Below are 25397 nucleotides of genomic sequence, written 5' to 3'. Positions count from 1 at the left end.
GGACTGGCCACAGCGGACCGAGTTCTCTGTGGAGAGGAACAACGTCAAGTGGGAAACACTGGTGGACCCCCGGAAGGTGCTGATGCCACCACTGCACATAAAATTGGGCCTTATGAAACAATTTGTCAGAGCTGTAGATTAGGAGTTGGCAGCCTTCAAGTACCTTCAAGAATTATTCCCTAAGCTGTCTGAGGCAAAGGTCAAAGCCAGTGTCTTCGTCGGACCACAGATAAAGAAGATCCTGGAGTGCAATGAATTCCCCAAGAAGCTCACTAGTAAGAATAAAGTGGCTTGGAACAGCTTTGTCGCAGTGGTTCGTGGCTTCCTGGGCAATCACAAGATCGAAAACTATGTGGAGCTGGTTGCGACTCTGATTAAGAACTACGGCACAATAGGCTGTAGGATGTCCCTCAAAGTCCATATCCTTGATGCTCATGGGAACGTACTCGGAGGAGCAAGGCGAGCGCTTCCACCAGGATATACTGGACTTTGAACGCCGCTACCAAGGACAGTATAACGAGAACATGATGGGAGACTACATTTGGGGGCTGATTCGTGAAAGTGATTTACAGTATAATCGTAAATCTCGAAAAGCTATTCACTTCTAAATCTTTTGTAGTAATGTTTGTATTACTTTAGTATAAATACATGTTAATTTTGATTTATATGTTGCTTTTTCTGACTATATGTGAACGAAAAGACACAAATCTGCCCATTTTCTCATTGAATATAGGTACATTTCAAGTTTTTGGGGAATAATAGCCATTTTCTATCCTTTTTAGGCATAAGCAATTACAAAATAACACTTACTACCCAGGAACAAAAATTGTGTTACATAGTGTAATATACGTTGACTCATTAATCTCCCCCCCCCCCCCCACTTTGCACAAGAACGCAGAAACGTGGCCACCACATCCACGCCTCTATATAAGAAACGAAACAGGTGGACTTCCCCACAAATCTGGTTGTCGCCTGATGAAGCTAGTTGTAATTACTGGCGAAACGTCGTACTCAGATTGTAAATGTTGTGGCTTGGTGCTCCAACACACCGGCGTGTTGTACTAGTGACGAATTGGCACGTTCTGTTTACGTGACAACCCTTACTCGTTGGCTGTGTCAGGTGGTGGCGGGTTTAACGACACGTTTATATATTTACGCGATCGAACCTAAAAAAAAACTTTACTATGGAAAACATAACCCCAATGCAATCAATGATGGGGGCTACAACGCTTGTCTCGTAGAGAGAGTGGGGGTGCAACATATGTCACAGTTGCTGCACAGCCCCCCACCCAGTTCCAATTAGCCAGCTTAGTGGGAGACCCGCGAAGCCTCCTTACCTTGTAAGGCGACTGCGGGTAGCTCGAGGCTGACTTTTAAATATCACTGGCCATGTCGCAGAGACCGGGTGTCACACTCTCTGGTGAGGCCCACAAATGTTGGCGCTTGGTGGCAGGAACTTCCTGAGTCGACACGATGAGATCGTGCCTCTCAACGGGAACAGGTGCCTCGTGTGATTATAAATGAAGAAGAAACGTGCGCTAATGTCAGACTCTGCCTTCTCGACAGACCTGTTCTCCACCTGAAGACGGCTGCTTGCGTTGTGGCCGAAACGTCGTGAGAATTATTTTATTATGTTTTATTTTTATTATTTTATTATTTTCCTTCTACGTGACTTTGCCGAAAGAACCAAGAAGATGAATCCCTGCAGTCACGAAAGCTTTAAATCGAAATCTAATGTAACATGTTATGGCCGTAGCTAGGTAAACGATAAATTACACTGTAAAAAACACAATACGCCACCCAATTCCGGAAATTAAGAACTAAACTTCTCAGGACACACAATCAACTATTGTACTGAATTATAACAATGAGTGTGCAGTATTCTACTACTGTATTACAATAAGGAAGCCTATTTTGCTACCGTGCACAGATAACCAGCGAATTGCCTGCAGACTATAAAAAGGGATGCATTAACCACACGTACTCGTGTTGAACATGCAAACAAACACACACTGATTATAATCCATGCATTGTCTTTGAAACTGCTTTGTGTTAACGTTCTCAATTGTACGAGCCAATGCGTAACATACATCCACATTCGTGTGTTGTTTCTGTGGGGGAAGTGATTCAGAATAAGATTCCTACAATGTCAAACGCGGAGCATTGCCGCCCCCTATCGGGAACGCTTCCCTGCGTGTTCGTGGCCCACGCTGCGCGTTGCAATCCAGACAGAGGCTGCCCGTTCCATCTCTCCATGCAATGGGCCAGTTAAACTGATGGGGTGGCACGTGTTCTCAACTCCTCCAACCTCTCTGTGTACGCCCAGCAGTGTAGAACGCGCACACACAGAGTGCGTATCGGCGGCTCGCTCGTGGTGGAGTGTAAACGCGTGGGGGGGGTGGTGTCTACTCCCCACATTTTTTTCTAGATTTGAAGCTTTCGTGACTGCAAGGATTCATATTCTTAGGTTTTTTTGGTAAAGTCACGTAGGTAAAATTTGTTTTAATAAAAGTAAAATAAAAATAAAATAAAAATCACGACGTTTCGGAGGCAACACACCTGAAGACGGAAGCTTGTGTAGCCTCCGAAACGTCGTGATTTTCATTATATATATTTTTTTACTTTTATTAAAACAATTTTTACCTACGTGACTTTACCGAAAACACCTAAGAATATGAATCCCCACATTTCCCCAAGACGTCTGGCCAACGTGGAAGAGTAGACCAAATACACTCGCGAGCGCCCTCTCGCGGGCCTTCCGCCAGCCGTGACGTGAGCGAGCGGGGGCTGCAATTTTTTGTTTTCGTTTTATCTTAAGGGCCGTCCATAAATGACGTCACGCACCTAGGGGAGGGGAGTCAGACATTTGTGACGATGTGTGACGAGGGGGGGGGGGTGAGAAATGTGACGTCACATCAAAATGCGCAACTTTAAAATAAATATAGACAACACGGTCTACTTAATTAAATAGACTTTTCAATAAATGTTTTCTCCTGCAACATCAGAGTGCAGCGCCACATTAAACACGCACTACAATGACAATAGTTTAAAGCGATTTGAAGCATGTTTTCTTTTGGGGGGAGGGGGCAGAGCTTTGTGACGTCATATTTGAGGGGGGGGGTCTGACTTGTGATCGCGTGACGTCATTTATGGACGGCCCCTTACACCCGCGATTTCGTAACGTGTAACCTCGTACGGAGGAGTTCCATGGGGGACTTTCGAGGGTTCGCGTGCCAGTGAACTCGAGTAAAGGTCACACGGGCACAGCCTGGCAGAGACGCGAGGCCGCCGCAGCAGCCACCGAACTCGCGTTCTTCTTGACACCCACCGACTCATTCTTGTGCGTGACTGCGCCTGTTTGAGTTGTCGATTGGGATTGCCCTGGGGTGGTGCAGTGCGAGGCGAGGTTGCGATGGGAGTGCAGGATGGAGGACGGGGGAGAAGCAACGTGGAGGGCAGGTGACCACGAAGGGCATTCAAGGCGTCTGGATAGTGTGTGAACAGTGCTGCATTATCCTCGTAGCAAAAGTAGCTACACATGTAGTATGTAGTAGCTACTGCACATGTAGCTACTACACATGTAGTAGCTACGGGTCCCGCACTTTCAAGGGCCCCGCGCTAAATGCTTCCAAGCTATCAATTCCAGTTCGGTGATTGTGCACTTGCTCGATTACTGTAGTACTACACTGCCTTCAACTTTGATGAACGACTGGGTGTTCAAGGTTAGCGATTTGTCGCATTATCTGGCTGTATAGAAAATGAAAAACTACAATTTACTATGCAAGGTAAAAATTAGTGTTTTAATATGTATGTGTTTTTTTATTTATTTAGGGCCCCTTCATAACATATGCCACAGGCCCCGCGCTAACTTAATCCGGCACTGCGTGTAAGGGTCTGGTAAAATCCCCAGCCGACATGAAAATTTGGGCCCAGCGTTCTAGCCACATTGCCAAGGTTGCCTCAACGTTGGCAATGTGTTACTAGGATATCCTCTCGATCAGTAGTTCACTAGTTCTTAACCTTTACTCCAGCCTTGCACCCCCCCCCTAGTTCGCAATCGTTAAAACACGTATCATGGTAATAAGTGCATCGATTTGATTAAAGAAAATGTAGTTGTAACTTACGTGCCCGCACTTAATTTGTATTTCGATTATTTATTTACCTGCTGAAAAAAATCGTGCCATGTCTCGCACCCCTAGAAAAGGGCACCTCGCACTCCCAGGGGGTGCCAGATGTACCCCAGGATAAGAAGAACCACTGCTCTAGAGGGGCTCTATTGAGCTCTCTCTTGGATGTATGTTTGTTGAACTTCTTTCGCTCCGTACGTAGCCAACCGTGCTAATCGTGAGCAATTTCAGGGCTGCACCTTTACCGCTGTTTGTACTGCTCCCAAGAGACAGCCAGTGGTCCACATTATAGAGCAAACAATAGAGTAATTTGAATGCTAAATTGAGCCAGCGATTTTAAACATCAAGATGCCCTTTAAAGTTAATATATATCCCAAGGACTGAATAAACAGAGTTTAGTTTGAAGATCATTTGTGCAAGTTCAAATATTATTTCAGCCTCTTGGCACGTGCAGAATTTAGATACTAACGAAATACAAAAGTTAAATCCCAAACGACTTTGAGCAAAAGTTAATTGTGACAGTATCAACATTATTATTATTATTATTTTGACTGCGGTCTGCATTCAAATCAGGGCCAATTGCTTCCCCCCCCCCTCCGCGAGTGTTTTGATGAATATTGATCAATATGAATCTGCACATAGAGTGCATTGATTGATGTCAAACAGAGGGGCTAATGAGATTATCATTTTTACGAGTGACTATTATGAATGTTGTGGGTATGTGTGTACATGTGTGTGTGAGCGGTAGAACCTGCAATCGAAACGTGATTTTATTTATTTTATTTTATACCTACGTGACTTTACCGAAAGAACTAGAGTATATAACCATACAATTCATCATCAGTTTCCACCGAGCTCAACTTTTACTGCAGTACAGTGTTTCGTTTCCTATCGTTGTACAGTACATCCGCGGCCACAATAGACGTATCCACATTGGCATCGCTTTTCGATATTGTTCATTGTTCAGTGGTAAATCACTTGTGCCAAAATCTGAACAATGGGCTTTCTTACTCGGGTTGTCGCGTTTTCGCCGTGCAGCTTCTTCCAAATGCGTTTTCGGGTTAAAATGCCGGATACATGGAGCAAAGAAAGCATCGGACAATATGCCGAACAGAATCGAGAATATTCATTTATACCGGAGGAATCCGATGAGCTATAAAGCGCTTTTTGAACACCACGTGCTAACGACCCGAGCACACATCAGAAAGGGATATAGGTTACATCACAGAATGATTCACTGTTAAATTGCCAGTTCATATGATGGGGAATTAAGCACCCATGTTGATTTGAGTGTTGTGTGATGCAGCGGCATATTAGAGCCATGTCTCTGTTGTTTTGCAATAGCGAGCCCTCGGGCAGATTAACCAACTTTTTTGTCCATTCTTCCATAGAACTTGGCGATGGGTAAACGAAAAATAGATTGATATCTAGGTATACCGTACAAAAACATTTTGTTTTCAATGTTGGAAAAAAAATTGATAAAATAAAATATTACAAATCATGCTTCGACAATTGTTAACAGTACGTCGGAGGTTGCAGTTGAGCGTTGACCTGTGCCGTTCTGTACTCTCTGGTAAGTTATGTTCTACTTTGAGATGTATGCGCACAAGTTCGTGTCGACCCTGCAACAAAAGCCTCCCGGTAAAGCGTCTAACGTTGGGCCAACGTTGACATGTGGGTTGGAATTGTTGGCACGTTGGTTATTTGGTTCACCGTCCCACGTTTACCGAGCTTCTGCCTTCGTAGATATATAGCTGTTATTAATTATTGTTTTAGTCGGTAATATGAAATGTATTTTGAATGGTTGCATTTCTCTTTCATGGGAAAAGTAAAAAAAGCCCGCATGTGTTATTTTAAAAGTTTGCTATATCGATGCTCTTAGAAGGTCTCATCCCAACTTTAGGTGATTCGCTTGGATTTGTTGCCAGGATACAACCATCCAAGAGGTTTTTGGGGTTAAATTGCGTAAATGTGTCGATAAACCTGCCACCAACCGACATCCAATTAGTAAGGTGGTCACGTAAATAGAACATGCCAATTCGTTACGAGTACAGCCCACTGGTGTGTTGAGCAAATCCGTGTTAAAAAGGATGCAACCAATCAGGGTAAATGCTAAGAAAACATTTTCGGCTTTCCACCTCCAGGGAATGATTCAGATTAAATTGAAGAGCAAATTTGTAATTACACTGTAAATATTTCAAGTATTTAAGTGTTAATTTTCTATGTAAATATGAATAGAATGTAAACATTAATTTACTCACATTATTTGCAGTATCCAAGACATCCCCACAATGAAGGCTATCCCCACTATTTATTCTGCCTTCAAGATATATCACTGCACTTTGGAGAACTTGCATAAAATGAAATGTTGAACATTATCAAACGACTACAAGATTGTTTTAAACCATTTCCCAATTTTATTACATCACTATGTACAAGCCAGTAGAAGAGTAAATGTAACTTGCAATGAACACACGGCGAGTATCTGGCATTGCTGCAGATACATGTTGCAAGTGTCAGTCCACTTTTCCAACAAAATAAATGCAGAGTTCAGAACCAAAGACTGCCGCACGATATGCCTAAAACGTACGGAACACAACCAAGCAGGCACTGTACAGGTTTCTAATAGACAGGGGCTCAGAACAAGTTCACATCTACAACACAAACACATGTAGAGAATGCAGCATCGGTTTACACGTTTGATACTTTCCATTGCCTTAAAGGTTGGAGCAGAGTTTTGAAAGCCATGTCAAAGCAGAATACTCATTGGATTTCACAGTATCCAAATATCTTACATGAAACATTATCTATTTTTGTTTATTATCATTATTATACAACCCAACTGTGTAGCGTTAGTGAAACACGACAAATGCAACTCTTCCACGTGTTTTAAAATAAAAACTCTTATTTTCAATAAACCTGAAAGTAATATTACATAATTTAAACAAAACAATAGTGATATTTAAAAACCTCTATGAGACAGTGAGGGAAAAAAATCAAAATACACAGGCATACAGCATTTCAGATAAACTGAAAGAAATCATTTACTCTTATTAAAACCCTATTTTAAATGTTGTCAAATAAATTTGCCTTCGAGAAATGTGTCTGCCTTAGTTCAACTAAGCCAAGATGCTGCAACACCTCTACACATTACATTTGTCTAATATTTGGTCTGATTCACTGCTGTATGGAAGGACCAGATGAAACACACAATAAGAACATTAACCTTAATTTATAATGTGACATGTTAAAATATCTACCCCCGTGTTTAAAGTTAGTATGTTATGTTACACAGAAAAAAACTTAGGTAATTACTATGTAATGTAGATTTTTTTTAAAGTATTTTTTTGGTATTAACAAAAATAACAAAGTCAACATGGTGTTTTATGATCAGTGGTTCTTTAAGTATGCAGAAAAATAAGTTTGTAGTCATGAAATATCAGGAATAATCCATATAATTACTTCCCAAGTGTTCACTTCTTACACAGCACATTTCCAACTGTTGAGCCCAAACCTTTGTTAAATAGTTAATAATTTAAGTTAATATTTTTAAACAGCCGAACTGGAAGCATTTAAAACTGCAACACATGCTAACAGCACTTTTTTCTTGCTTAAGGTGATGAACATGTATTGGGATTGCAGGATTTTTCTTCTAATCCATTTAGGAAAAGTGATGAGGTTTAAAAACATTTCACAAGCAGTTTTCTAACACACTTTTGCATCGGGAAAGCTGAACGCATTTTTACCTAGCAGAAAATGTTGAATGATGTAGTTAAATATTTGTTTACATACATTAAATTGGCTGCATTATTCAATAATCAATAGGTTGATTAACTTCACCAATGAATTTAGAGAATTAATAGCCCTAAATAACATTGACTCGGACAAAGCTCATAGTAACCCATAACGGTACATAGGATACACACCAAGTGAAGAGACATTACAACTAGCATAGTCCAGTGAGGTGTGCACAAAAACAGGGATATCCAGGAACAATGAATTCTACATTCGCAAAACACTAACTAGCTGCATTGTGATTGGGATCTCCAGAGGCCGTGTGTGAATAAATGAATTTTGCACAGACTTATTGCACAGGGAATAGATTGGGATGACGGGAAAGAGGAAGGCCTTTTCCTGGTACTGATTTCTCTTGAAAGACACCGAGGACAATTCAGTCGATATACATGGGTGAGACAGGAGAAGGAGGCATCCGATCCAGGGTCTTGCAGAAATACACAGCCACATCCACGTTGCGGCTCTCGTACATCAGAATGAACGGATGTTTCTGCAGTCGTACGGATAAAACACGTGTCAATGACGTTCGAGAAAGCCACAAAATACAAAACGGAAATTAACAAGAGTTCTTCTTGGTTCTTTCGGTAAAGTCACGTATTTCTTTTATTTTATTATTTCCCTTCTACGTGACTTTACCGAAAGTACCAAGATGAATCCCTGCAGTCACGAAAGCTTTAAATGAAAATTTAACAAGAGTTATTTTAAACTTACCAGCAGCTCTCTGTATTTTGGTCTTCGTGATTCGTCCTTGGTAAGGCTTCAAAAAAGAAACAAGTTTAAGAATTAATGAAGATTGTATATTAGCTACATGTAACAAACAAAAAAGTTCTAAGAATAGCGGCCACTGAAGGTACGAATAAAGTCACGAGTTCAATGAAAGGTAACGGTGAAACCCACGTAAGTGTATTACACCACTGCTGGAGGAAGGGTCCTCCCCCCATGAGAGGGAGCTCTTTACAGCCCCCTCGAGAAGGCATTTGGCCTACTCCGACACATTGGCCAGACATCTTGAAAAAGGAGGTGGGGGTACCCACACTTTAACCCCACCATTCGCGAGATGGTGATCGACTGTGTAATGGTACAAAGCAGCAGGTAAGAATGTAAGAGAGCGAGTGAGCGAGCATCTTGATTTACCAGCTGTTGACAAAGTTGATGAAGCTAGCCGAGAACTGTCGTTCCTCAGAGTTACATAGCTGTGGGGGATCTCCCTTGACCACTTGGGTCAACTGGTCAAACACGCTGTTCCATTTCGGGTAGGGAAACTTCCCTGTCGCCAGTTCAATCTGTCCGTCACCACAGGAAATAACCGTTAGCCAAAGAAGTGTGTACATCGTAACCTGAAACCGTATTAACTGTTAGAATGGTCGATGTTTCAAAAACCCATTTGAGTGGTTTAAACTGTTTGAGCTTCGTGTAAATCGGATAGTTTGGAGTGCATTGGATAGGTTGAATGGCACATACATGTATATTGAGATGCTTTCATATTTAGTGAAAATCTGTGTAATTCTATAAGCTGTGGATTACATAACATTCGAAATTGAAATGTTTTATAAGTTGAAACTATGCGAATGTGAAATAAGTCTACATAAAACTTTAATTTCTAAAACGCACGTGAACTTTTGTTTAAAAAAATTACATTATGTACATTTGACTTAAATCATGCTACCTAGTAAAGTGGCTTAAGTGGCAATACAAATCTCGATTATGATGCACAAATGAAGATGTTGACTCTTTTGTAAGCAACATTTTAATCTTTCCTGTTTTTTTTTATAGGCTTTATTTAAAAATAAAATATTTTGTTCAAGATGACAACGTTGACACCAAAATCTACATGGACTTACCAATGTTATACCTAAACTCCAAACATCTGAGCGAACATCGTAGCCTTGTCTTGATGCGCTTGGATCGATTCTTTCAGGCTGAAATGTGCAGAAAATATTTGACATAACATGCGATACCAATATGTTAATTTTAAAACAATAGATACAACTGGGGAATGTTGTGCTGAGCACACACCGAGCTCCTACTATGACCTCACCCAGTAAGCAGTCAAATGAAATGAATGGCAATTCCAGGCATGCCTAAACGCTGAGCTTACCAGCTCTTAACTGCCCTATCCTGACGTCACCCACCAGGGAAAATACCTATATAATCCAAGATTAGGGTATGATGTCACCATTGATGACGTTAGCTTGGAACCTTGGGACTGGAAGTCTAAACCTAGCACATTACATCAGTGCTTGTACAAGAGTTCAACAGGGGCAGAGCAGCCAGACATTTAATTAATCACAAGTGACATCAGATGATAGAGTAATAAGAATTCTAAAGGCGAAATACCTTGGCAAAATGTCACCACTTTACAAAAAATGAAATATCTTTTGAGGAAATTAAACACTAATGTTAATACGCAATGTTTAGGGTCATTTTACTGCGAATGTTCTTCCCACAAAAGGAAAATGTGAGTTCTAACCAGTAATCTATTTTTAGACTTAAAATCTATTTTTTTTTAAGATGACTTGAGCACAATTATTTTGTTATCAACTGTGGATAATAAGCATTTTATAAAGTAAATCCACCAACGATTATTATTACCTAGCAATGTGACAACATTTCAAGAGACTTGCTCCAACCAAAATGGTAAATAAATTATAAGACCATTAAGACAATTTACATGTGAGTATGTTGTACAACCTCACAATAATCAAAGCCAACAATAGTCTTTGTCATAACCATGAATACGTTTAAAAAAGCATTTCAGTAGTTGTTCTTTAAATGTAGATATTAATTTTGCATGCATTGTTCACATGCATTATGCTGAAATGTTTGTTTTATTAATTCTACAAAATAATACTACACAATCGTGCTATTATTCAGGTGCAGGGGCATATTATTTATTGTAGTAATCCCTGAGCGATGTATCTATTATATAAATAAAATCATGACGTAGTAAGTTTGTTTAACATTTGACTTTCATTGGACATTTATGGTTATCCTAGTCCCGAAGTGAAACGTTATTCCGAGCAATCCACGTTTACTCATACCAGTATACTCTTTGGTTCTTTCGGTAAAGTCACGTAGATGAAAAATAAAAATGAAAACCACTAAATTAAATCACGACGTTTCGGCAACAAAATTACTATAGTGCTCACTACAGTAATTTTGCTGTGGCTGTTCCACCTGATGACGGAAGCTTGTGTTGCCTCCGAAACGTCGTGATTTAATTTAGTTATTTAGATTTTTTTTTTATTAATCTACATGACTTTACCGAAAGAACCAAAGAGTATGGATCCTTGCAGTCACGAAAACTTCAAATCTAGAATCATACCAGTATTTCAATCTCTTGACTTTACTGTATCCATTAACACTGCCACTGGATGACACCAGTGGCCTAAATACCAAAGACGACAAGGGAATGTTATTCATGTGCATGGACTCCCTCCACATGGATTCATTCAACTAATCTTAACTAGTTTGATGTCATATTTTTCGATTTTGACCACAAGCATTGTGGTTAATGCAGACACGATTCCTTGTAAAAGGTTTCAGTTTGGTGTTTTAACATCTTAACACCAGTTTTGTTGCCAGATAAAAGGGGAAAAACCTATTCTCATATTTTGGTGCTGGCAAAGGAGGCCCCGTGATGATGTGTGGTTAGATGTATGTACTCAAGTCAAACTCGCTACATGTAAAGTATGTTTTATTATGACTCACAGCCATGTAGGGTCTGCAGCCTGCATCTCTTGTCTTGGCTATGGAATCCACCAGCTGCCCACTGATGCCAAAATCGCACAGCTTGATGTTGCCTCTGCGGTCGAGAAGGATGTTTGAAGGTTTGACATCTAAGGCGAGAAAGGGACATATACAAAAAAAATGTGATTAAAAGATTCAGCAATGGTAAAAAAATAAAGTCAATCACTCGATTTGTAAAAAAAAAATCCTGTTTACAAACTTCTGAAAAACATTATCAGCGATAATGCTGTATTTATCTGTATACCAAACATCTGAATGTAACCCTAAAGTAATTTTGATTAGGTAATTCAAAGTGTTAAACAGAAATATTCTAAATGCCCATATGAAAAAAAGCTATGGTTCCTTTACGCTTTACCATAGAGAAATGTTATAAGACTACGTGTTAAAACTGCTTTACGCTGTTTATTGGTTTATTGATGTGAACCAAGCGAACAATGTTCTGAATCAGCAGTATAATATCTGACAGCAATCCCTTTTCAATGTATGAATATTTTATATAACACATCAAACATGTAATCTCATCTGAATAGATGTGTGACTATGTGACCTTAAAGGCCACAATAGAATGTTACATTCTAATGGAGCACAAGTGACAGAAATGTACTAACTAGTGTTAATTAACACTTGATTAACAAAAATGTGCAAACAATTATAAATCAAGCCACACACTATTAAATGCATATTATATTTTCAAGGGGAAAAAAGCATTAAATAACTATTCACATTGGCAGAGAAATATTGGAAAAATTATATTACATACCACATACGTTGATTTTCCTTGTACTGTATATATGCGTAATTATTGGCATTTACAGACACGTCATTTTTTATTCCTAAGCATTTTTTGTTTCAAATGGTTCGTTACAAACATGCATCAGAAGAGGAAGAAAGATTATCAAACCTCGGTGAATGATCTTCAGATTCTCCTTCAGGTAGTTGAGTGCTTTTACAGTCTACAGAGAGGATAAAACATTTACATTTTGACTAAATTATGAAAATGGAATATGTACAAACTTACTTATTCCATTTTTATAATTTACATTAAAAAAACGTAACATGTCAATCATGTTACCCACGAAAAATAGGAAATACATTTGATGCATAATCTTTGGTTCTTTCGGTAAAGTCACGTAGACAGAAAAATAATAATAAATAAAGCCAGTAAAAATAAAAATTATAAAAATTTAATTAAAATACCAACACAAAAAAACACTAATGTAGACTGTAGTCTGGTTCTTAATCGGAGTGAGCGTACTGGCAGTCTATAATGTAGACTTATTATTGGTTCTTTCAAGAAATAAAATAAAACAATAACCACGATGTTTCGATCGCAACACAAGCGGTCGTCATCAGGAATAGAGGGGGTAGCCTCTAAAGGCAAACTGTTTATAAGGGTTTAGAGATGGGCATAGCCCAAGTGTTCACAAGCTTAAAAACCAGGCTAGTCCACATTATAGACTACCAGTACACTCACCAAACTTAATAACCAGGCTACAGTCTAAGTCTACATTAGTGTTTTTTATTATTTTTAACTTTATTTTGTATTATTATTATATCTACGTGACTTTACCGAAGGAACCAAATAATATGAATTCCTGCAGTCACGAAAGTTAAATAAAAATTTACATTTTATGTAATTTAACAGAAAAAATATGATTTAATATAACTTACTGCCAGTGTTATTTTTCCCAATATTTCTTCTGGGATGACATCGTCTGATGTGCAATACACAAATTTGTAGAACTTGTCAAACGAGGTAGACATGAGTTCCATGCAGATCCAGCAGTCTCCCTGAAGAAGAAATAATAACTTAAATACCATACATTCATCACAATAACTTCCCGTATTATTCGTTGATAGGAAAGTGGTGCAGTGGTTGGCATCCTGCCCAATGACTGGCAACATGAGTTCAATTCACGCCTAAGGATATCAGTGACAAATGGTATCTATAGTGGTTCTGGGCATGTCCATCACCTTCACCAAACCATACAGTCAAGTATGGTCAAACAACCCCATGGCCAGCACTGTGGGAAAGGCCTTCACCCACCAATGGATCAACAAAGGGCTGTGAATTATGCATTAGTTTGATTGTATTAAATAGCACAAAAGGCATCCCCAAGGTGTGAAAACGCTGAAATACATTGAAATCATGTAGATATAAACAGAACCAGTTTACCTCTCTGAACAGTGCTCCAAAGAATTGTACGATGTAAGGGCAATCGCTGCTCATGACAACATCCAAATCCATCAGAAGTTGTTTCTGCTCTTTCTCATCCACCGTCGATCTGATTCGCTTCAAATGAGAAACAGCAAACTGGAAATTTAGGACTATACATTTTTTACGTAGCTTGAGATGTTTAGATAAACATTTTAAAGCATGTAAATCATTAACCAGTCATGCAATAAACAACATTAAAAACACAACTTGAAAGTTAAACAGTGCAACTATCCTACATGTAATTTTATTTAAATTTTTTAAATGGTTTGAAAAAAGTTGCATGTTCCAGAGCCACATACAACTTTAAATGCAAATTCTTGCAGCCAACATTCTTAAAAGAACATTGTTTATGCATGATCGCTGCATGTACAGTGACACCACGCTGTTAACAACAACACAGCTAAAGGCAAAAGCGGGGAAACAATAATATTCAAAAAAGAAAAATCTGTAACACAACTCACCTTTACAGCCATGATGTGGGCACTGTGGTTGTGCTGCATCTTGTTGACAGAGCCATATGCTCCCCGGCCAATTTCACCGAGATCTTTGAGGTCATCCGCAGTGAAATCGTACTGCTGCCCTGGCGACAACTTCAACTTGCCTGCCGACTCCATGCTGTGTGTCCTCAGTCGCTCACTATGCAAGATGAAGAAATACAAACATTTAAAAAAAATCGCCATCTCATTCATTGAAATGACCAACAACGCAAGCGTTACAACTCTGCAAATGACCCTGAAACAGGAATTGGTAATTTTGTTAATAACAATCAAATACAATAAAGGTGTTAGTTTAGAGAAAAAAGGTAAGCAGGAAATGCATTCATGCACGAAATTATAACTTGTATAATCTATTGTTGATTCTTGACCGCATATGAATTATCCAAACATAATGCCTGCCTCGGTGGTAGAGTGGGTAGCGCGCTTGACTTGGGGACACAAGGTCGAGGAATCGGATCCTGTTTGAAACAAGAACTTCTCCATACGGGAGAACAGGGACAATAATTGATTCAGCCTTAAATGTATACAGGGAGCCTGGGGGAATTAGCCCCTCCAATCTAGCGTCACAATTACAAACATCTTTGTCAAACTCAATATTTAAAGTTCTCAAAACAGTGACATGTAGAAAGATTGTTTTGCTTTGGTTGGAAACACAAACTGAATTTCACTGGGGAAAAAGCGATGGCAATCCAAGTATGAATTTCGAGTGTGAAAATTCATATACCGAAAAGTCGTGATTTTTTATTTTATTTTCACCTACGTGACTTTACCGAAAGAACCAAAGAGTACGAATCGTTGCAGTCACGAAAACTTCAAATTATTAATTAATTTTCAGGACCCTCTAAATACCATTCCAAACCACAGGTATGTACCGCCTCTTCAAGCTATGGAACCTTCGTAGAGGCAGGCAGCCAAATACAAAAAGGCTGAGTCACATCCGTTAACAGAGTGAAATTAACAACTCGCATAAAATCTAGAAATTACAAACTGTCAAGGAACATTTCTGCATTAGTGGCACACTTCCACTGTTTGAGCACCTTTGTTCATTCATAAATGAGGAATTTACTACATAGGCAACACATGCAATTTGTTAAAACTAGTTCATTTTTGTAGAAAGCACTTATTCATTACCGTATATAGTGCAGACAATGCAGCATATTTGATTGTGAAATATAATTTTAAACAAACAGATCTCATTCTACCAATCTTAGAACACGTAATAATATTGTATACATTTAAGATTAATTAAATTAGAAACAAGATAAAAGTATGTAGCTCACATGTGAGGGTTATTGGGAACCACTTGCTGAGGATTGAATATAATCTTTGGTGCAGCTTTGCAGGATGGAGGGTTTGCGAAGTTGAGCTTGAGAGCCTTTCTTTTTGCTGTGGGGAAAAGAAAAGAAATGTTAACAATATACTGAATATGAATGCAATTTACAATTTTAATATAATTTTAATTCGTTAAACATCTACATGTGACCACATCGAGACATGATCAGAATGCATATCATTATTCTGCTTTGCAAAGTCATAACTATTGAGCAGATTTTAAATGAGAACCAGACTGATTCATTTTGTTATATTCAACACAGCATCAATTGGTAAATACGGTTAGTAACATTCATGCCTGCCAAAGAGAAAACATTCTTTGGACCACTTCCTGAAATGAAAATCATCCCAGCCCTGGGATGCATTTCAGACATTTCTTTGGATATCAAAAACATCATATAAACATCCATTGGCATCTATGCAGTACACAGTATTCAATCTCATTGCTGATTGCATACAGGACCTATTTACATAAATATACATTGTGTAAGCTTCCATAAATGTGTAAAAACATTTCACAGATACATGTAATGATAATATAAAGTTAACGCCATGTATCCTGCATATAATGAAGTTATTATTTTATTATTTCCCTTCTACGTGACTTTACAGAAAGAACCAATAATATGAATCCCTGCAGTCACGAAAGCTTTAAATCAAAACATATTTAAGTTGTTTAGATAAAAAAAATAGTGAGTGACTGATATTCCGACAGTAAATATCACTGTTAAAGCAGTATTCCAGACCAGAGTATGTTTTAATCATAAATATGATTAAAAAACAGTATTTAAAGCTCCAAGCATTACACTTTGTCATTGGCATCTTAAATTAAGCACGTACAAGTCAAGGCAAACAAAACAACTTAAAAGGCCAAAGTATTGTAATGTATCTTACAACATCAGATAAACAGGTAATGTACACCAACTCTGCACATTTGTGCACGTTTTGCCTGCTTTAGTTGCCGCTGCACGGTGGGAATTTGTCACTGTATGGAACGGACAATCACACGGGTTTTCAGCTGAAACGACATATCAGCTGGAGCAGCATTTCACCTAAAAGAATGGTTTGCTCACATGACATCGGTGATCACGAAAACGGCCATATCTTCGACAAGAACAAATATGTACCGTATATTCGTAACCCAAATTAGGTATTGGAATACTAATTTAATAACTACAAATCTTGAGTTATATAGATTTATAGTTTTATGGCTGTACAGTAATTGAATGACTCTGCACGTAGTCTTCGTGTAAACCTATTTTGGATGCTAAATTTAGCTCCACTATATTAAAGGAAAACGAGTGATTAAATCCACGTGCATGCAAGTATAAACGTGCAAATACAGTACAAGTAATTGTTACATTTTTATATTCACACACCTAGCTCAATGTTATACAAATGTGAACACAATTTGAATATAATACGATAACACCACGTAATTAAAACGACATATGTACCAATACATTCCACATTAATATCGAGTACAAAACATTGAGTACAATCATCCCATTATGCCAAGGTTACGGTAAATAAAATCCCATTCAACCGAGGTCAGAGTATGCATTTGCAAAGTACCGTACTCTATTTCAAACTTCCATACACGCGTATTTTTGGTAACATTGCGGGATCAACCAGAATGTAATTTGTATTGGTTGGTGATGCAGGGCAGTAATTCTATAGTTTATTTGTTACTACCTTTGATTCCGTCATCTCCACCACTTGTGAGAGAACAGAAACCTGCATTCAAGCACAAACAGGTTTATAATACAAATTGTAAAAAGTCAATTTATATTTTACATAACCGATGCAAACATCTCCGATACATGATGTGCACAAGCTTAAGTTATGGTAGTGCATTGATGTCCACTTCAGGCTGATACTTTGGAATTATATGCTGTGTATAATCATATTGAAGAAGCACAAGCAGATGCATTTATTTAATAAAACATCTATGATCAATTATACATCTATTGTAGATTAATTTATGTTTTGAACTTTTTAATAGAATTTAAAACAAATCCCAGCCATTCATTCATATTGGCCATGGGGTTCTTTGACCATACTTCACCAGGCTGGTCAGTGCAGCTTGGTGGGGGGAAAGGACACGACCGGTTCTGATATCACTTACCACTGATGTTACCTGTGGCTGAGAATTGGACTTGGGTTACCAGGTTCATAATGGAGAACACTAACTGTTTAGCACTGCTCGCTCCACAGCACAATTTTCAACATATAGTAATGTATACAAATGCCATTAGAGCGCAAACATATACAAAACATATGAAATGTCCAAAGCTGCCAAAAATCTTTCTTTTTGAAAGAATAAACAGCCTACATAAAATATAATCAGAAATCATGCCCAAATACAAGCAACAGAGCATGTTGCAATCAGGAAATTAAAATGGTGTCATTATATTGAAATAAAACAACTCGGTAAAGGATGTTGTGATATTTGTCAAGTCCACTGCAGACAGAAACGCCTACTCTGCAAACTCTACAGATATATTTGAAGATTACAACAGGTATATCACACTACTGTACTCATTTTATATTCACAGTTGACATACAATCTCTTGCTGTGGATTTCACACCTGATGATGATTGCTTGTGTTGCAGTCGAAACGTCCTGAGAATTTTATTGTTTTATATTTTTATTATTTTATTGTTTCCCTTCTACGTGACTTTACCGAAAGAACCAAGAATATGAATCCCTACAGTCAAGAAAGCTTTAAATCAAAAGTTGACATTTTATTTGATGCAATTAATTCAAAAACAGTTTAATTTTGTACGTTCGGTTCACTTGCCACATACGCAGCTGAATTTAAGTTTTTCCTCCTTGTTATGTTCACGACTGTACTTTCACAATTTTACGATCGTCTGGCCGGTTCAAAGGTCACACCTTCTAGGGTCCAAGGTTCAGCCGTTTGAACCCTGCTTTTCACCATAGAAATGTCTTTTTCCTACAGTATCCATTTTTGAAATACTGTATTATAAAAAATGAAACTGAATATCAGATGACATTGTTAAAACAAAACTGTTAACTCCTAGCTTGGCTACCGAATGGAGTAACCCACACGGTAATAACTGACAAAAATACAATTTACTAACACACCTTGCCTGATGGTAAATATATGTGGAAAACTGCGGTGTTTCTAAAGCTTACTACTTTCCATCTGTTCATGAGTCACCCCCTTATAAATATCCTGTAATACCTTCAATCGTTCAGTTGCATAGCGTACCATTCACACCACACGATTAATTTCACACCACAAGATTAACTCTACAAGATTTCAAAAATACAAAAGTAAAAGGTTGAGGGATAATAATTGACATTCAACTGTCAAAAGTAGTTTCTGTCAGCTACATTGAATACCAGTTCCAATTTGAATACTAATTTCAGGGGACATCAACTTTGGTATAAATAAACTGTCAATATTTATTCGTCAATATGTTATATAAGATGAATGTGTGACCTACTTTAGAATAGCTAGCAGCATGTGCTTAAATATGTAACATTACAGGTCACATAGGATGCAGAGGCGTTTGTTATATTGGCGAGGGATAAGGATATTTACACAATATATATTAAACAAGATTGAATGCGGTCTGAAATTCCCAAGGACATGAAATCTAAAATAACAAAAGATGCAATATAAAAGGGCTCTCCATGGTATGGCCAGAACATAAAGCAAAATATAATTTACGATAAACATAATACAAGAGGCTCACAATTACAGGAAATCGTGACATCTGAAATGGAGCCAGACTTTCAGATTACAGCATTGGCAGTATGTGTGCAACAAAAACATATGCATAACAATTTTGATCTCCATTCAATGTACTTTAATTTTGTTTAAATAGGAAGAGTAGGTACATTTTAAATATTTGCATGGTCCAAGTAGTTTTTGTTAAATCGTTGTCCATGGCTGGTTTGACTGCACTGATGGCGCAGTGAAAATATGCAGCTGTGTGTCCCCTGCGATGTGGGTTGTTTTGTTCGTCCGCAGTCGTGTCGAATCTTGTCGCACCTTGGTCATAAAACTATACGTACGTATGTTAAACTTCTTTCGCACCGTACGTAGCCAATCGTGCTAATCGGAGGTGCGGGAAATTTGAGTAATTAAGCAACTAAATGGATGACCATTGCAACGTTTTGCTCATCATACGGCCTACGCGTGGTAATGCACCAAAACCCTTGGTGCATATTTAAGTTGACGAAAGTGATGAATAGATGAAGGAAAGGTGGAAAACGTTTTAGCAAAATAAATCCAGTAGCCTCTTTTCAATGCGAAGGGATTAAATAAAGACTTTGAATTGCACATTAATTATAATGAAGATTACAATCCACGGGCGCTGCCGTCAAGGCAAGCAGCGGATTACAAATGTAATAATCCACTCCGAGCTCAAGAAATCCCGAGTTAATTTTCGCGGACTTCAAGATCGGTTCCCGAAAGGCAAATGGATATAATCCGCACATTGCAAGACTTCGCGAATTATTGGACGGCAGATTGTTTTTGTTGGAGTTCCGCTGTAAGAGTACAACTATTGCGAAATATGGTAAAAAATAATGTTTTTACCGTGAATCGACTGGAATCAATACATTTAAACTAACATTACAATAAATACACTGTAGTAGTACATTCTAATAAGGATATTGTAGGAAAATTACATTCAATGCGATGTAGCACCATTTTAGAAATAATATTGGTATAAACATTGTGGTAGGGCTAGAAGTACAATACATATATTGTGGTAAAATATTATAATTACAAGTATAACCCATGTAGTAGTAAATTCCAGTTATATATCATTCAGTATCCAGTAAAGATGCTGCAGCAAAGATATTTACGTAAGATTATAGAAAAAAAAGACCAATTCTATTGTTGTAAACACTAACGAAAACATTGTGGTAAAAACATTGTAGATACGCGATTGCATAAAGGATAGTGAACATACGATCTGCTATAGTAGGCATAAGTCTACCGCGATTGGGATGTGATAAAGCTGCTATATTAAACATGCTGTACATTACAGTAAGGTAATTGTAATTCAGTGCTGTATTGTATAGAGTAAAGATGTTGTATAACAGCTATATTATATCACAGTAAAAAGTAAGCCTATTGTAGCAATTGTATGCAGGGAACTGCATTGTACAGAAGCGCTATAGTAAAACTGCCGTATACCAGGATGGATACGATACACATAAGCGTCACATATACTGAAGCGAACATTGTAATCGTGAAAGACATTAATCTCGACACTGTCCTTAAGCTAATTGTATCCAGGATACTGTAATGTACAGTATAGTCATTGTCGAAAAACGACAAAGGATATAGCAAAATACATTAATCTAACGGAGTAACTTGTTGTAACGAACGCACTGCGGTGAAAACATCACAGTCAAACTAATGCAGCGATGGAGAGACAACATCTGTCAAGACCCAATGCTGCGGCCCCTCCGTTGCCCAGCGGAAGGCGCTGCTCCCCACGGCAGAGGAAATAGGCGACGTCGTAAAAAGCCTTGGGCCTTGCCCCGGCCATTGATGGTGGAGGGGGGAGGACGAGGGAGGCCCTCCGCTTCCCGAACCGAAACTAGGCGGGCGTTTAGGAATAAATGACCACAACTGCGACACCTCCAGCTGCTCGCGAGCGTGGAGAAGAGAGCGGTGTGTGTGTGTGGTGGGGGTGTTTGTTTTTTTACCGGGGAAGCTGGTGCTGCTGTGCTGCGAGGCGCTGCCTGGGTTCGGCGTCGCCATTTGTGTGAGGAAGGGGTAGGGGGTGAGGTGGGGGCGGTGATGGGGGGGTGAGGTGGGGGGCGGTGGGGGGGCAGTGATGGGTGGGGGGCGGTGGGGGGGGTGAGGTGGGGGATGAGGTGGGGGGGGGTAGATGAGAAGGGATGTGGTTGGGGGGGAATGAAGCGTGATGAGGTGGGGGGGTGAGGTGGAGGGGGGATGATGAGGTGGGGGGAGTGATGAGGTGGGGGGGGAGTGATGAGGTGGGGGGGAGTGATGAGGTGGGGGGTGATGAGGTGGGGGGGGGGGTGAGGTGGGGTGGGGGTGATGAGGTGGGGGGGGGGTGATGAGGTGGAGGGGGGTGATGAGGGGTGAGGTGGGGGGGGGATGAGGTGGTGGGGGGTGCGGGGTAGATGAGAAGGGATGTGGTTGGGGGGGGATGACGCGGGGTGAGGTGGAGTGATGTGGGGGGGAGATGATGAGGTGGGGGGGGTGTGAAGGAGGGTGGGGATGAAGGAGGGGGGGGGGTGAGGAGCGGGGGGGGCGTTAGGGGGTTGCCCGACTTCAGGCCCAGGCGTCACGCGCGCAGCGCTCGGGCGTCGCGAGGTTTTTTTCTCTCTCCCGTAATTTTAATCATTTCACAACAAATACATTTAACGGCGACGGGGAGGGGGTATTACAGAAAAAAATATGTACACGGATACCCTTTTAAACAAAAAAAATATTAGTTTAACTATCTGTAAACAACAACAAATATATGTATTTGTTTCAAACTGGAGTTTGTAAAAAATTGCGAACTGTAACCGGACGAGGAAGAGGGAGCGGCTGAGTGGTGGCGGTGGGGGGCGCTTGGATTTCCCACTCCGCTTGCGTGCGCAGCCTGCACTGACGTAGTATTACCGTATTGTACCGAGTAAGAGGTACTTAGAATAATAAGACCCACTGACGTATCACCGTATTCTACCAAGTATGAAGTACTCGTAATAGTAAGGCCCACTAAGTCTAACGTATTATTACCGTATTCTACCGAGTAAGAGGTACTCTGAATAGTAAGACCCACTGACTTATTATTACCATATTATATCAAGTAAATTAAGAGTAAAACGCATCCCAAAACTCGCAGCAAAATGACTGCAATATCAATGCAATATCATATTCTTGGTTCTTTCGGTAAAGTCACGTAGAAGGGAAATCATAAAATAATATAAATATAAAACTATAAAAATGCATATTTATTTTATTTTATTATTTCCCTTCTACGTGACTTTACCGAAAGAACCAAGAATATGAATCCCTGAAGTCACGAAAGCTTTAAATCAAAATTCAATACAATATCGTCACGCAGCTACTTGGATTACGAGCCACCGATTATTTTTGTACCGTATTCTCTAGATGTCAATAAATTCACAGATCTACCCGATTATAAGACCTCCCCCCCCCCCCCCCCCATAGTTTGCATTACGTTACATAAGAAAACTGTCGAGATTATCCCGAGCATACGGTATTTGCCGTCGTTCCACAACACAGACACGTTTGTATTTCGCAATGCAGATGCTGTTGACAAAATAACCTCGTGGGCCATTTCTTCCTGTTTCTGGCTTTTAGCTGGCCACTGATCATTTGCCACTGAAGAACAATCAAGTTGGAGGGGGGGGGGGGGGTGAGGTGGCATTCTTGTCCAGCATTTAATTTGAATGTTAATGTTTTGATAGACTCATCTATACAACTGTCAAGCAGTGTCGACTGACCCAAAATATGCACGATATATTTTAAAGCCATAAGCATCAACCATGGTCAATCCACTGCTGATGTAGACAAACCCAAGCGGCAGTCCCCTCGTGATATTGCGATGTAATAATTCGCCTAACACCTGCACACGAGCTGATTTCAAATTATATTTTTGGATGCTACTCAGTTATTCCTTTTGATCACTGACAATCTCTTCTACAGACGTGTCCTTGACCAGACCCACTTAACATTTTGAATAATGTATTCTACCTGGATATACTGGTAGGAACCGCCAGGATACACCAGCCCACAGGTGAGTATTGTGTCCGTCCGTCTGTCGTGCAGGGAGGGGCTGGGTGGGGAGGGAGGGGCTGGGTGGGGCTGGGTGGGGGGGTGGGAGGGGTGGGGCTGGGTGAGGAGGGGCTGGTCACCCCGTGGTGCCCTTATAAAGCTCAACGTTTAACCTACTCACGCCGGCTTGTGCCCGCCCTCACAGTCGGGCATATTTGCGGAATACACCACGCCGCCGTTGACCCTGGCCATTGACCGAGCAACCCAACGTTCCTACCAGCTCCCTCCGCAGGAATGTGTTAGACTGCAGGAGGAATCCGATGAGCTATAAAGTAATTTTCTCACAGATTGTCCAGTCGGGGCACGAGTTCAAGCGCTGTGACGGAGTCGACGGTGCGTTTTTGCTTCGGGGGATGTTGACCTCGAGGCGTGGTGCAGCAAGTGAGAAAGGTCTGGTGGTTGTGGGTATTGGCCGCGAGACATCACGGAACGTAATCCGCAATCCGTGAACAGAGACAGCGGCTGTCTTCTGAGTGTTTTCATTTTGGCCATGAAAGTTTTACACACGCGACAGAACCACCTATTCTTCAGAACTCCTCCAAATCTGGATTTTATTTACAAGAAGGGCCATCTAAATGTTAAATTTAACCAAGTCAAACGGTATCAAAATAAACTATTTTGGCATATGGGAGAGTACAATCCTCCAATGTGGCATGCGGACGATGCCATGCCAAATTTGGTCCCGCGCGACCTCTGGAACAAAATCGTGTTGGCGCGCATGCGCACAACAAGCTTGCGAGGCAGATTTGTCAGCTCACGCCACCCCATAAGCGAGGGGAGGGCAGGGCTAGCGGGGAGGGAGGGCGGGGCCAGCAAGGTGGGCGGGGCCAGCGGGGAGGGAGGGCGGGGCCAGCAGGGGGGGGAGGGGCCAGCGGGGAGGGGCGGGGTGAGAGGTGAGGGGCGGGGGGGGCTGGGACGCGGCCTCGCTCCCGCGACATTTCCCACTGCTCCGGGGATCCGCGCGTTCCCATTGGCTGTAGCCGTCGTGACGTGCGCACGCTGCCTTGCACGAGCCAATGGGATGAGGCGCGACCGCGCGCCATTGCGCGCACCGATGAAGTCTGGGAAATTCACACCAGGCCATTGCCTATGTGCATTGGGATATTCATCGCGCTATGGGGCCGTCCATAAATGACGTCACGCGATTTTGGACGATTTTTGACCCCCCCCCTCGTCACACGGCGTCACAAGAAGTCAGACCCCCCCCCCCGTCAAGTATGACGTCACAAAGCTCTGCCCCCCCCCCCCAAAACCATATTACCATTATTTAAATAAAACATGATTCAAATCGCTTTAAACTATTGTCATTGTAGTGCGTATTTAATGTGGCGCTGCACTCTGATGTTGTAGGAGAAACATTTATTTTAAAGTCTAATTAAGTAGAACGTGTTGTCTATATTTAAAGTTGTGCATTTTAATGTGACGTCACATTTCTCAACCCCCCCCCCCCCTTCGTCACACATCGTGACGTCATTTATGGACGGCCCCAATTGCCTTTGGACAATGGGACATTCACCAATCCATTGACTATTGAATTGGAAAGATTCACCAAATCATTGCCTATACACTCTGGGAAATTCATCAGGCCACTGACTGCATTGGGAAATTCACCAAGCCATTGCCTATGTGCATTGGGAAATTCCCCAAGCCATTGCCTATGTGCATTGGGAAATTCACCAAGCTATTGCCCAATCGATTGGGGAATTGACCAAGAAATTGAGTATGTATTGGGAAATCCATCACGTCATTGCCTATGACCCTATGTGCATTGGGAGATTCAGCACGTTATTGCATATGCATTTGGAAATTCACCAACCTATTGCTTATGTGTACTGGCATATTAAACCAGTGTCTGTGTGCACTGTAA

The 25397-nt window shown here is 40.4% G+C and overlaps 1 protein-coding gene across 3 annotated transcripts; it reads right to left on the bottom strand.

The window, feature by feature from the left end:
* Window positions 1-6521: 6521 nt before the first annotated feature.
* MAP2K4 (mitogen-activated protein kinase kinase 4) lies at window positions 6522-21517 on the bottom strand. Of its 3 annotated transcripts, none has more exons than XM_078600623.1 (13): window positions 21421-21517; window positions 17415-17456; window positions 15668-15773; window positions 14787-14864; window positions 14352-14526; window positions 13849-13965; window positions 13344-13463; window positions 12574-12625; window positions 11634-11761; window positions 9764-9841; window positions 9057-9205; window positions 8634-8679; window positions 6522-8412 (listed from the first exon to the last, which is right to left on the bottom strand). In XM_078600623.1, the coding sequence occupies exons 1-13, from the start codon at window positions 21473-21475 to the stop codon at window positions 8299-8301; spliced, it is 1260 nt and encodes a 419-aa protein (XP_078456749.1). In that variant the 5' UTR covers window positions 21476-21517; the 3' UTR covers window positions 6522-8298. The 3 variants fall into 3 exon arrangements, with proteins under 3 accessions (XP_078456749.1, XP_078456757.1, XP_078456765.1); XM_078600631.1 differs by having other exon boundaries at window positions 14787-14861; XM_078600639.1 differs by lacking the exon at window positions 14787-14864.
* Between the last annotated feature and the right edge of the window lie 3880 nt (window positions 21518-25397).

Source organism: Lampetra planeri, chromosome 1 (genome assembly GCF_965212315.1).
Source record: "Lampetra planeri chromosome 1, kcLamPlan1.2.h2, whole genome shotgun sequence".
Taxonomy (NCBI): domain Eukaryota; kingdom Metazoa; phylum Chordata; class Hyperoartia; order Petromyzontiformes; family Petromyzontidae; genus Lampetra; species Lampetra planeri.
The sequence above is the reverse complement of the archived record's forward strand: the minus strand, read 5'-3'. Positions and strand labels throughout refer to the sequence as shown.

What these genes read in the sequence shown, in the direction of transcription:
- MAP2K4 (XM_078600623.1), bottom strand. Translation starts at nt 21,475, where the DNA reads ATGGCGACGCCGAACCCAGGCAGCGCCTCGCAGCACAGCAGCACCAGC. An exon ending in CAGCAGCACCAGCTTCCCCG is followed by an intron (nt 17,457 to 21,420) that starts GTAAAAAAACAA and finishes GCTTGAATGCAG; the next exon opens with GTTTCTGTTCTCTCACAAGT. An exon ending in ATCAACTTTGTCAACAGCTG is followed by an intron (nt 8,680 to 9,056) that starts GTAAATCAAGAT and finishes TCTTTTTTGAAG; the next exon opens with CCTTACCAAGGACGAATCAC.